Here is a 12,456-nt window from a genome sequence, read left to right as displayed (position 1 = left end):
GTGACACGATGGAGGGAATAAATCATGTTAAGGGGATGACTTAGCTTAATCAATAATAATAAGAATCAAATCTTGGCTGGCATTAATTATTGAGATTGGCATTTTCACAGCATCTCTTTCCTCAGTTTGTTTGGAAAAAAAGATGGTTTCCCATCTTTGTTACAGAAAAAGAAGACACTTCATCAATTTGTTCTGGAAAAAGGAGACACTTTCCTCCCTAATTTGTTATGGGGAAAGGAAACGCTTTCCCAACTTTGTTCTGGAAAAAGGAGACACTGTCTCCCCAATTTGTTATGAAAAAAAGGAGATATTTTCATCAATTTGTTATGGAAAAAGGAGACACTTGGTTAAATGTGCTGTCTTTTAGCAAAACTAACCTTGAAGGGGCACCGTGGGGATGAGCCTCCTCCAGATCCCAGTCTGGGACGTCTCGTACAACCCCCCGGGACCGTGGTGCTTACAGGGTGGAAAGGGTCACGGGGCTTGTCCCAACTGGGCTTTAAGGTCCCTTCCAACCCAAACCATTCCATGATTCTGATACAACAAGTAGTTACTATTCCAAAAAGTGGAATAGTTTTTATTTAAACTAAAGTTTCATCTAAGTAATTGTATTTTTTTTTTCAAAGTTGGACAGAATGTCCCTCTGATAGCATGTTTTCTTTCAAACTGTGTTTTTCCATTGTTCATTTTTTGAAGAAGATAATGTCTTGTGTTCTGTATGGTCTCCCTCTGCTGTAATCGTCTGTTTGCAGTCTTTTCCTATCTCAAATGCGAGGTCAAACAGAGAGCTGGAGCCAAGAGATCTGACTGTTGTGGACCTCATAAAAACATTAAAATCAGTCATTGGAAAGTAATAGAATATGCATAAGATTTATGAGAAAAATTATACACAAGTAAGTGGGAAATATATCCTGTCCCAGCTCTTGTCTTGCTGCACATCATTGATGAAGATCGCTCCCAGGTGTTGCCCAGGCTTGGTTAGAGGGTGCTCGCTTTCTAAAACTCCAAAATGAGTCTTAGGCAAAGACTCAGGCAAAGACTTGGAGCCAGCTCCAAATTAACAAGAGTTTTGACTGCTGGCAAGTTCATAACAACGTTAAAACGAGTCGTTGGAGAGTTACAGAGTACGCTTAGATTTTGGGGGGAAGCTTAAACTCGTGCGTGTAAGTGGGAAATACGTTTTGCCCCAGCTCTTCCGTGGTTGCACATCACGGGAGATCGCTCCCTTGTGTTGCTCGGGACTGATAAAGGATGCTCACTTTCTAAAACTCCAAAACAAGTCTTAAGAGACTTTCTTTGCTGGCATTTTAGGTATCAATCTCAAATGCAAGGTCAGGCAGAGGGCTGGAGCCAGCACCAAATTAGCAAGAGTTTTGGCTATTGTCAAGTTCATAATAACATTAAAATTTTGAGTCCTTGGAGAGTTACAGGAGAAGCTTAAATTTGCGGGGGAAGCTTAAGCATGTAAGTGGGAAATACAGTGTGTCCCAGCTCTTCTCCGGTTGCACATCGGTGGACACCGTCGCCCCGCGTTGCTCAGGGCCGATCAAGGATGCTCGCGTTCTAAAACTCCCAACCCTTACAGGCTTTATTTGCCGGCGTGTTCGGCATCACCGCCCAAGCTTTGCGGTCCCTTCCATCCCAAACGACTCCACGACTCTCCGAATCGCTTTTGCTGAGGACGCGGGGGCGACGCGGCCCCAATATCGCCCGGAACGCGAGGCCCGGGCCGCGGTTGTCCCCGCGATTGGCGTCCCCCGCGGCGGGCGGTGCCGGGCGATGGTCGGGGCGCGCGCCGAGCGGGAGCGGCAGGAGCGGCTGCGGGAGGCGGCGGCGCGGGGCGACGCGGAGGAGGTGCGGCGGCTGGCGGAGCGCGGCGTCAGCGTCAACGCCCGCAACGACGTCAACGGATGGTGAGGAGCGGGGGGCCTGGCCGCTGCTGCTGCCGCCGAGGGGCCGGGCGAGCCCGGCGGGATGCAGGGGCCCCCCGGGCGAGCCCGGCGGGATGCAGGGGCCCCCCTGTCTGCTCCTGTTCCTGCAGGGGTCCCCCCGTCTGCTCCTGCTGGGGTCCCCCCGTCTGCTCCTGTTCCTGCAGGGGTCCCCCCGTCTGCTCCTGCTCCTGCAGGGGTCCCCCGGTCTGCTCCTGTTCCTGCAGGGGTCCCCCGGTCTGCTGCTGTTCCTGCAGGGGTACCCCTGTCTGCTCCTGCAGGGATCTCCCTGTCTGCTCCTGTTCCTGCAGGGGTCCCCCGTCTGCTCCTGCTCCTGCAGGGGTCCCCCTGTCTGCTCCTGTTTCTGCAGGGGTCCCCCCGTCTGCTCCTGTTCCTGCAGGGGTACCCCTGTCTGCTCCTGCAGGGTCCCCCCGTCTGCTCCTGTTCCTGCAGGGGTACCCCTGTCTGCTCCTGCAGGGATCCCGTGTCTGCTCCTGCTGCAAGCCCCGTGTCTGCTCCTGCAGGGATCCCCCTGTCTGCTCCTGCAAGGATCCTGTGTTTGCTCCTGCTGTGATCCCGATGTTTGCTCTTGCTGCAATCTCTTTCTTCATTTCTGTGGGGATGTCCCTGTTTGCTCCTGCACGGATCCCGTGTTTGCTCTTGCTGCAGTCTCCCTCTTCACTTCTGTGGCGATGTCCCTGTTTGCTCCTGTTGCTATCCCAGTCTTTGCTTCTGCAGGGATCTCGTGTTTGCTCCCACTGCGATCTCCCTCTTTGTTTCTGTGGAGATGTCCCTATTTGCTCCTATTGTGATCCCAATGTTTGCTTCTGATGCAATCCCAATGTTTGCTTCTGCTGGGAATCCCCAGTGTTTGCTCCTGTTGTGATCCCCAAAGTTTGCTCCTGCTGGGAATCCCCAGCGTTTGCTCCTTCAGGGATCCCCCTGTTTGCTCCTGCTGGGATCCTGTCTTTGCTCTGGTCTCCCCCTGTATTTACACAGATATATTTTAAGTACCAATTATTCTTTCAAAGGTCAAAATAGCATACAGAAGCTTTCTTTCTATATGTACTTCTCCAGAAAAGTTAGTAGCCTAAAAAAGGACAAATGGAAAAGATCTTGAACTTCAGCAATACTCCTGTGGTAACCTGGTATGGAGAGCATTATAGTCAGGGAAAGCTCCATCACCAGGTGTCACTGCAGGCTCCAAAACCAGTGTAAACGTCTGAGGAGGACTGCAATTAAAACCTCTTTTATTTTAGACATGCATTAGCTCTTGTTCCTCTCATAGGCAGCAAGAATGAGTGGAAATTAGTCTGCTGTAATTTAGTATTTCAAACAGCGTTAACGTTTTCCATACACAGGACTTGTTTGCACTGGGCGTGTAAGCGGAACCATGCGCCCGTGGTGGCTTACCTGCTGCGCGCTGGCGCTGACAAGGACATCCTCACGAAGAAGGGAGAAAGCCCGGCCCAGTTAACGTCAAAGAGAGAGATAAGGAGGATGTTGGGAGGTAAACCTGCCGCCTCTGCCATGTGGTTGTCAAAGACTCCATTCTGATTGTTATTTTGCATCTGAATATACTGTGTGTGGATTTTAGGAATAACTGTGGGTTGATTTCTAGAGTGTTTACTTGGTAAGAAATCAAAGTTGAAGAAAGAGGATTGCCAACGAATTCCATGCCCAGCCAGCTAAAGTGTTTTACTAAACACCAAAAAATGAGAAAACCTGTATTTGGAAACATGTGACAGCTGTGAGGCGCCCTTGATCAAGGAGGGCAGGGATAGGACAAGGGCCAGTGGTTTTCGGCTGAAAGAGGGGAGATTGAGATGAGATCTGAGGCAGAAATGTTTTGCTGTGAGGGTGAGGAGGCCTTGGCCCAGGTTGCCCAGAGCAGCGGTGCCTGCCCCATCCCCGGAGGGGTTCCAGGCCAGGTTGGATGGGGCTCGGAGCCCCTGATCCAGTGGAAGGTGTGGAACTGGGTGGGCTTCAAGGTCCCTTCCAACCCAAACCATTCCATGATTCTATGCCATGAGTAAATCAGTGCCAGGTAGACGCAGCTTCCTGTTTTCAAAGGGGCAACAGGAGAATAATCTCTCGGATTTGTCTGAAACCCTTACGTGAGCAACACCTGCTTTTCCCAAAGGAGCTCAGACACTGCTGAATAAATCACAAATTACCCACCCAGAGGTCATTAGAGGGCAGGGGTAAAGGTTTTTCGTTGTGTTTAGTAACTGTTGGAACAGAGTCAGCTTCCTTGCTAGAGATGATAAGTAATTGAAATGTGGTCGATGAACAACCTCTTTCCAGCCCTTTGTATTCCCTGGTCTGTTTTTGTTTTCATTCTTGTCTCCCAGCTGTTGCATTGGTAACGTTTCAGCTCTCCCAGCACTGCATGTTCTTTTCTCTTTTTCTTCTGCCTTAGTATTGAACACCACCTTACGCTTTGTTGCCTTTTCCATTATGGAGGTGATAGCATTACACACCTGAGACCATGTCATAACGTGCTGGCTGTGGACTAAAACAAACCAAACCATAGGAGAAGTGTTGCAGTGCTTAGAAGGAAATAGCACCCCCAGAATTACTGGAATCAGACTCTGCTTTTGTGTTTACAACTCTTGAGCACGGTTCTGTTTGCTGTAGGAAAAAACGTGCAGTGCTTCTTGATTCAGCTTTTATCCTGTGATATTTGATCTTTTAACCCTCCACTCCCCTCAAACAACAGCAAGAAAGAAAAAAACCCTACAGTGAGATAGCAAAACTCTCTTTTTTTTTTTCTGTCAAATCAGTCTTGGAGGATGTTGTTTTGTTTGTTTTACAGTGGAAGATGATGAACTCCCGGAGTTAAAGACAGATTCGGATCTGCCAATCATCCCCAACTACCTGGCTAACCCGCCTTTCCCTTATATCTATGACACCGCGAGTGACAGTATTCCAGACCCTCCCCTGAACGGGAGCATCCCACACTTGGAGCCCCAAGATCCTGACTCTTCATCCAGACCTGAGGTGGAGCCTTACGCCCGTGCGCTGTTTCAGCATGGCAGCGCGTCTCCGGAGGCGGGGGGCCCGCTGTCCCAGCCCCGAGGGGGCACGGCCGCCCCGCGCTCCCAGCCTGCGCTTCCCAGAGCTCCGCTGTACCGGGGCTCTGTGTCGTGGAGCACCAGTCCCCCTTTGCCAGCTGGATCCAATCCGGACGGACCTCAGCTGGAGAACGGCTCCCATGTGGGGCCTGTGCCAGCGTTTCAGCCGGTTTTCTTCACTGGAGCTTTCCCGCTTAACATGCAAGGTAACGGCAAAGCCTCTGCTCGCTCTGTCCTAGAACGTCGGTCGCCTTGGACAGTGCAAACAGCCGTCGGGGTTGCGTGATCACCACGCTCATTTCGCTGTTTGTCACAAATGTGATAAAAGCAAACAGACACCAGGGCAATCTAATGCTCTAAACAGCACACTCCAGGCTTCGGATAAAGAGCGTGAGTAGGCAGTCTGTGAGCTCACGAGGAAGCCTCGCAAGGCTGGGTCTGCAGACCCGGGCCTTGAGGTGAACTCTTTTATGATCAGCCTTTTCTGCAGGTCAATACTGCCAGCCCAGAGAGGCAAATAGGGAATTTCTGTGTTAGTTTAGAGTTTAATTTCTGAAATTAAAGGTGTTCTGATGCCAGGAGAAGTTAACTAATAGCCGAAGGAATCAAAACCCAATAAAAGGCATTTCGGATTCCTCAGGACATTGATGACAAGTACAATTGTCTGCTTTTAAGCCAGCTCTAACCCAATAGGACAAGTATTCATGCAAGTCCATACACTCACACGCACACACTGCATTAGATTTCTAATGATCTTTTCGTAGAGGTTGATGAAAGTCAGTTATTGAAAATTGTGGTCACACAAGTCATGTTTGCTTTCTGAGGATTCTTGGGTTGTTAAAAGTGACAAAACAATGTTAATAGAGCACAGAAATATTAGAAGTTAGTTTAGAAAGATTTTTGCCAGTTCCTTTATACATCTGTCTCTTAATGTACTTTTTTTTTCTAATAGAACTGGTGCTTAAAGTTAGAATACAAAACCCTAATCTGAGAGAAAATGACTTCATTGAAATCGAGCTGGACAGACAGGAGCTGACCTACAAGGAGCTGCTCCGGGTGAGCTGCCAGGAGCTGGGTGTGAATCCTGAGCACATCCAGAAGATCAGAAAATTACCAAACACAGTGCTAAGAAAGGTAAGAACGCTGAATTTTGAAGTGCAGTAACTTCTAAAAGAGGTGTTTGTGTTACCATTAGAAAGTTACCAGTTGGTGGTTACCCGCATAACCCGTCTTGCAGAAACAGCCCAACAAACCCCCTCAAAACCAGAAAACCTCCCTCCAGCATCCAGCACTTGGCACTTGTTTGGTTTGTTTAGTAAAAAGGTTCCCAAGTTTCTTGATCATTTCCTTTCACAAAAATTTGATGTTGAGACCAATTAATACCCTCTCTCTCTACTCCATTCCTGCGTTCTGTGCAGCACCACACTGCTGTGACCCCTCGCTGGCGCTCACGTGGGCGGCAGCGCTCAGTAAGGACTGGATGTGGTCCCTTCAGAAGCAGGAAGGCGTTTCAGCATTATTTGCAGTGCAGGTCTCTGAATGTCACTATCATACCCTTTGTTGGCATTTACCTGCGCAGCGGCAGCAAACAGACCTGATGACCTGCTTCACCGATTCCCTGCTGACCTTTCTTTCACTCCTAAATCCATCGTTGGCCCCAGTCATGGAGCTGAGCTGATTAACAGTAGATTAACAGCCTTCACCACAGTGCATCTCCGCTGCCTGCGAGATGCTGTTTGTTAGCCATAAAATGAAAAACCAAGGACAGGAAGCGTTCCGCCCCTCCCCAGCTTTCGTGGTTGTTGACGCGACAGGTTTTGTCCCCAGCTCGCATGACCTCAGAGCTCTCTGGGTGGGACGTTTACTGGTCTGGGAGGTGACAGAAAGCTCGTTTGGGTTGATGCTGCTCCGCAGAGCGTGGGTGCAGACGGGATCTTGGCTCAAGCCCGTGCTGTGCGAGGGAATCTTCCCCGGGCCTGGGGACCGTGCCTGAGCCAGCCCCGCGGCAGAGCTGGGCTGCTGCCGCACAGACCCTCTTGGGCAGAGGCGGGAATCCATCCTCCAGCCTCTAAGAATTCACACGAGGAGAAAGAGAGGAGTGGGGGTGGTGTGCAGGAGCTCTTTACAGGTGTCATTCAGTAATCCCTCGCACGCACTGTCAGTGCCGTCTTCCTTCTAAAAACAGACTCGGTGAGCAGCTCAACAGGATCCCAGAATAAGCATAGGATGTAACAGGACGTCTGCGTCCCAGTTTGCTGTACAATTGTCACATTCAGGATGAATACGTACCTGGTGTCAGCATGAGCCTCGTATTGTAACTCACCTCTGTGAAACTGAGCAGACAGTTTGTCACCTAACAACTTCTTGTGTTTATTTAAAGGACAAAGATGTTGCAAGGCTGCAAGATTTCCAAGAACTGGAGCTTGTTCTATCAGTAAGTGACAAAAACTCACTCTTCAGAGTCCCAGCACTTTCCGAACAGAGCGGTTATAACAAGAAGGCATCAGAACTGACATACTAATTGTTCTTCTTTAAAATTACATTTGAAATGCGGTATCTACAAGGGCTAAGGATGGTAAAACAATCTATTTTGTTAACCTTGAGATAAACTAAAGCTGTTATGCACAGTTAGAGCCTCTGGTTAATCGAAGAGTAATGAGTCCGATATGGAAGTGGCTTAATGCGAAGGAATTATTGGTAGAACGGTTCATGCCACGCTTCTCCTTTCGAAAATCATGAAATACTGTAGAGTCATCAGCTCTCAGGGAAACACTTAACTTACCTTAAAACTGTTGCAATCGTTTGTTTGCTGTAACATAGCAGAGGTACTCAAGCTAAAAAACCTGCCTCGAAACCCAGTTAATATTTGTACCAAGTTCTGTACCATTAACGCTTACTTTTTTAGATCATGTATTTTAAGTCATGTGTTATGTAAAAGGAAAAAAAACCCAGAAGGGTTTAAATCTGTGTAAGAAGCACAAAAATGTCTACTTTAAATACTACCAAGTGACTTATTCCCTGTGATTTCTTAATCCTCGTTTACACTTTTCCCTACTTCTCAGGTTGAAAACGAAGTGATAGTACTGATCCAAATCATAAACATGCTCTCAACCAAAATCCCTTTGATTGTCGTCTGTTGCTACTGTGTACTGATGTGTGCAATCTAAAATACTATTTTTGTTACTGTATTGATAACAGATTGCTCCAATGCTGCTTTAATTTCCCATTTTAAAGCACAAAAAATGTAATTTTAATTTTCTTTTACCTCTACATTCCCAGGAAAAATCGCATCCTGAAACTTCATAGTTGCCTGTGTAGAAAGAAACCAGTGAAATGCCCGGGGTTTTCTGGGCCGATATTAAATTGGGAGGTTCCTATGCAATGTATTTGCTTGGGTTTTTTCGCCATGACCTGTGTTTACTCGTGTTGCTTCCTGAAAAAATAGATTTTTCTGTTCCTGTTACTTAAAACTCAGAATTAAGTCTACTTTGCTATGAAATAAATAAATTGATAAGTACTTAAGACCTGGGTTTTATCTCATTCTTTAGGATTTTAGTATTTACTCGTCATCTGTGTTTGAGGAGTTTAGTTCTGGTAGCCAGGTTGTAACCATGAGAGATGCAAGAGGGAAACAGATCTCACAAACTGAAATTCCCACTGTTCCTTCATCTTCTCCCCTGCCCACTTTCTTTGGAAACTGCAGCACCCAAGGGATTTTCTCACCTTGTCCGAGAACGCGCAGCCCGTTACCTGTGATGGGACAGGCGTGGGGTGCCGAGCAGCTGGAGGCGCTGCCGAGGTGGGAGCTGCAGCGTCAGCTCATCCTACTCCAGACGCCTTTTCCAGCTGGATCGGGCATCCAGCACAGCCTCCTCTCCCATCTCGGAGGCTGCGGCCACTAAAGCACTATAGGCGTCTGTGTTTTAGCCGATGCCACAGGAACCAGTACCCAAACCCACCCCTGTCCGCTCTTTCCTGTCTGGTGAACAGGATTTGGTGCCAAGAGAACCATCTCCCACGGGAGGGCCGGAGCGCGCAGCCTCTCCTGGTCTGCCTGTCGGATAGCCGAGGCCCACGTGGAAGCACAGATCCATGCCAACACCCGAATCACCACGCGCCGATTCAGCAGACCGACGCTCGCTCTCCCAAGGCCCACAGCACATTGTCACCACAGAACACCCCGTGCTGAGCAGCGCCAGAGGGCAAACGCAGCCCGAGGGCTCCGGGTGCTGCGCCACAGGCAGGGCGTTAACTCTGGGGATGGAATAACAGCATCGTTCCTCAGAGCCCGTCTTGCCCGCCGCGTTCTCCCCGGCACAGAGGCATCAGCCGAGTCCACACAGCCCTGCGAGAGAGCGGCTCAGCTGCCGGCTGCCTCATTACCCCGCTGACCTCGCACAGACGCTGATCCCTCCCCAGGCATTCCCAGGAATATCTTTATACCCCACACAGTTCATACACAGACGATCCTAAGGACGCTCCTGCCCATCCGATCGGTGCCCAGTCGTTACCTCACTGTGACGGCCGTTTCCTCGTTCTGTGTGCCGCTCTCGGAAAGGTTAATGTCAAACAAATGCCTGGCTGCAGGATCCTTGTTTCTAGTTAAGGGGTATAACTTGTAAGAATTAATAAATTACTATTTTTGTCTTCTCAAAGTTGAACTTAAGAGAAAAACACAGGACCATTTTCCTGCCGGGGAGGTTTCTGGGCTTGGTGGAAGGAACAGGTAAAGCAAAAGATGTTCTACCAGATTCTAACAGCAAATGTTGTTTATACGAGGTTCTCCCTCATCGGAGGAGGGCAGGGTGTTAATAATAAGGTAGGTATTTATTTCTGCAAAGCAGATCACACATTATTTCAGGCGATTAAGTGTTGAATGAGATAAATTATATCCACATCTGGTCAGCACGCGTGCTCTGCTGAAGTGGAGACTCACTCATAAGAGAGAGAGTGCAAAATTAAAACACTTCTGTGCCAATCATGTCCCTGCAGGCTTCTAAATCGGTAGAAACTGTGCCGTTAATGATTTATATCGAGCCATCTGTAGGATTAGTTCTACACACACGTTACTGGTAATTCTTAGGCTGAAGAGGCGTTTTCTCACACTAACGTTGCCCGGGGCACCACCGGTCCTGGGGTAACGCGCAGCCTTCCAGCCCCAGCATTCAAATTCCTCATCCCCGGGGAAATTCTGAAAGGAACAGGTTGGAACTGCTTGGAGATCACCCATTATTACTCTATTTCTCAGCTGAGTCACTGCCTGACTGGGCCTGTCTCCACTTCAAAAGCAACGAGTCCTTATGCAGAAAACACAGTACAGGTGTATTTTGTACCATTTGTATAATTTACTCATTAGAAACCCTGATACAGTACACATTGCCCTGTCATACAGACATTTCCTCGGCAGAATGTTTGGCATTCATTGGGGGGGGGGGGAAGCGTATAATAAAATATTTCATGTGTATAGAAAATATTTAAAAATATAAAATTCACTGTCAGGTCCTTGTAATTGTAAAATCCTTTGCTCACATATCACAAGTTCAGTCTACTCTGTAAATCCCAGTACATTCACAGGTCACGTCTGTGGCAAGTCAGTAATATTCAAAAAACCAGCCCAAACTCAAGCCGTGGGGGGTTCCTCTCATGCCAGTCCAGCGTCTTTGGCCATGCTGTAGAAAATGCCCTTTGCTGCTATAAGGCTCGCCGGTGTGTCGAACTCGGCTATGGTTCCGTTGTCCAGAACAAGAACCCTGTGCAAAACAAAAGGTTGGGGCGAGGGAAAAGATTTGTCAGAGGATTCCTCACAAGAGCTGGGATATCCCTTTGGTTCGCAAAACAAATCCCACTCTGATCTTTTCCTTGCCTTTGTTTTGCTCAATTCTTTTCACACGCTGAGCACAACAGATGACAAATGATCTCCCCGAGCTGATGTTTGATTTAAAAAGGAACAGGACAATTGCTCCCTCCCAGGGGGAACAGGGAAAATAAAGTGAAGAGTCATACTGGGAGTTCTGGAATTGAAATTACAGGCCCAGAAAGGCAAGGGGACCTTAGAGCAGCTTCCAGTGCTGAAAGGGGCTCCAAAGGAGCCAAAAGAAGCAAAGCTGGGTCTGGATAGTCTGGGATTATACGGCTTAAACCTCGCTGCTTTCATACTACCTGACAAGAACATCACTGACTACCCAGGGACAAACCAGACCCTTCCAAGCACTGCTCCCCATTCCCAGGAAACCGGCGAGCCCTCCCTCCACGCAGCTGTTGGAGATTTTTTACCTTGTGTAGTCCATAATGGTGTTCAGCCTGTGTGCTATTGTCAGCACCGTGCAGCCTTCAAACTGCGTCCTAATGGTCATCTGGATGAGATCGTCTGTCTCAAGGTCGATTGCCGCCGTCGCTTCGTCGAGGATCAGGATTCTTGTCTTGCGAAGCAGCGCTCTTGCCAGGCAGACGAGTTGCCTTTGGCCGACGCTGCAAGCACAGACGGGGCTTTCACCAACGAGGCTGCCTATTCCTAACACCCTCCCATCCCGAGGCTTCTTTCTTTACTGGTGAGACAGGACTTTGGTTTAGGAAACACCCGTCCCAGTAGCAAAGAAACTGAATTTGAGCTTTAGTGGTTTCCTTGAAGCAGGGCGAGGCGGCTCAGCCCTCTCTGCCCCAGGAGGCTGCAGGGGAAGCCCGTGCTCAGCTGTCACCGTCACAGCTCAATGAAAACTCAGCCTATTTTTCAGGTTCAAACATTCCTTACCTGAGGTTTTCTCCACCTTCCGAGCACTCGTAGTCCAGCATGGATGGCTGACTGCTGACAAACCGCTTCAGGTGGGACAGCTCAAGAGCCTTCCATATTTCCTCATCAGAATACTTATTAAAAGGATCCAAGTTCATCCTCAGTGTTCCAGAAAAGAGAACAGGATCCTGGACATAAAACCAACTTTCATTAGATAAATGCTTTAGCTGATTTAAGGGAAAATTACTGCTTCTAAGTCTCCTCGCACTGCAGGGAGGGCCACCTCCCCACTCCACCCACTCTGGAAATACATTACGTTACAGACACTTAACACTCGGGTTCTGGCTGTGAAGATGGTTTCTCCTAAATCCTGTTCTATCACCCGGCATCACCTGATGAGACGGCAGGAGAGGGCCACTCAAAGTATAAACAGTTTGTTTTTCCAAAGCAATTTTCTGAGTGTAACAAAGCATTTTCCTCTGTGACTAAACCATTATTTACGGTTTGCCAAGCTGTCAGAGATCCTCCCTTCATGGTGACACACACAAACAGTACCTGAGGAATAATCGTTAGCCTCGATCGAAGGTCATGGAGACCAATCTCTGAAATGTTCACACCGTCAATTTTAATTTCCCCTTTTACAGCTTCCAGGATCCTAAAGAGACAGAGCGTCATGGAGGACTTCCCTGCTCCGGTTCTGCCAACAATTCCAATCTACAACAAA

At 48.5% G+C, this 12,456-nt stretch overlaps 2 protein-coding genes across 5 annotated transcripts in view; one reads left to right on the top strand and one right to left on the bottom strand.

Annotated features, from left to right (window-relative positions):
- The first annotated feature begins 1,131 nt into the window (after positions 1-1,131).
- On the top strand, positions 1,132-8,507 carry LOC104062005 (ankyrin repeat domain-containing protein 40). 2 transcript variants are annotated; one of them, XM_054083702.1, is made up of 6 exons: positions 1,132-1,913; positions 3,290-3,438; positions 4,747-5,211; positions 5,958-6,139; positions 7,386-7,439; positions 8,285-8,507. In XM_054083702.1, the coding sequence occupies exons 1-6, from the start codon at positions 1,780-1,782 to the stop codon at positions 8,309-8,311; spliced, it is 1,011 nt and encodes a 336-aa protein (XP_053939677.1). In that variant the 5' UTR covers positions 1,132-1,779; the 3' UTR covers positions 8,312-8,507. The 2 variants fall into 2 exon arrangements, with proteins under 2 accessions (XP_053939677.1, XP_053939676.1); XM_054083701.1 differs by having other exon boundaries at positions 1,150-1,913; positions 7,386-8,506.
- A 2,043-nt stretch (positions 8,508-10,550) lies between these two features.
- ABCC3 (ATP binding cassette subfamily C member 3) overlaps positions 10,551-12,456 on the bottom strand; it is a 46,378-nt gene continuing 44,472 nt past the window's right edge. For 2 of the 3 annotated variants that reach the window (XM_054083437.1, XM_054083436.1), the window contains exons 28-31: positions 12,288-12,446; positions 11,754-11,920; positions 11,279-11,473; positions 10,551-10,755 (exon numbers count right to left, since the gene is read on the bottom strand). In XM_054083437.1, coding sequence (XP_053939412.1) covers positions 10,647-10,755; positions 11,279-11,473; positions 11,754-11,920; positions 12,288-12,446 — 630 coding nt within the window. In that variant the 3' untranslated portion in view covers positions 10,551-10,646. Of the gene's footprint in view, positions 10,756-11,278; positions 11,474-11,753; positions 11,921-12,287; positions 12,447-12,456 lie in introns of those variants that run through there. The other variant, XR_008452860.1, reaches the window with a different exon arrangement.

This window comes from Cuculus canorus, chromosome 18 (genome assembly GCF_017976375.1).
Source record: "Cuculus canorus isolate bCucCan1 chromosome 18, bCucCan1.pri, whole genome shotgun sequence".
NCBI classification, from domain to species: Eukaryota; Metazoa; Chordata; class Aves; order Cuculiformes; family Cuculidae; genus Cuculus; species Cuculus canorus.
This window is presented reverse-complemented; position numbering and strand designations above follow the sequence as displayed.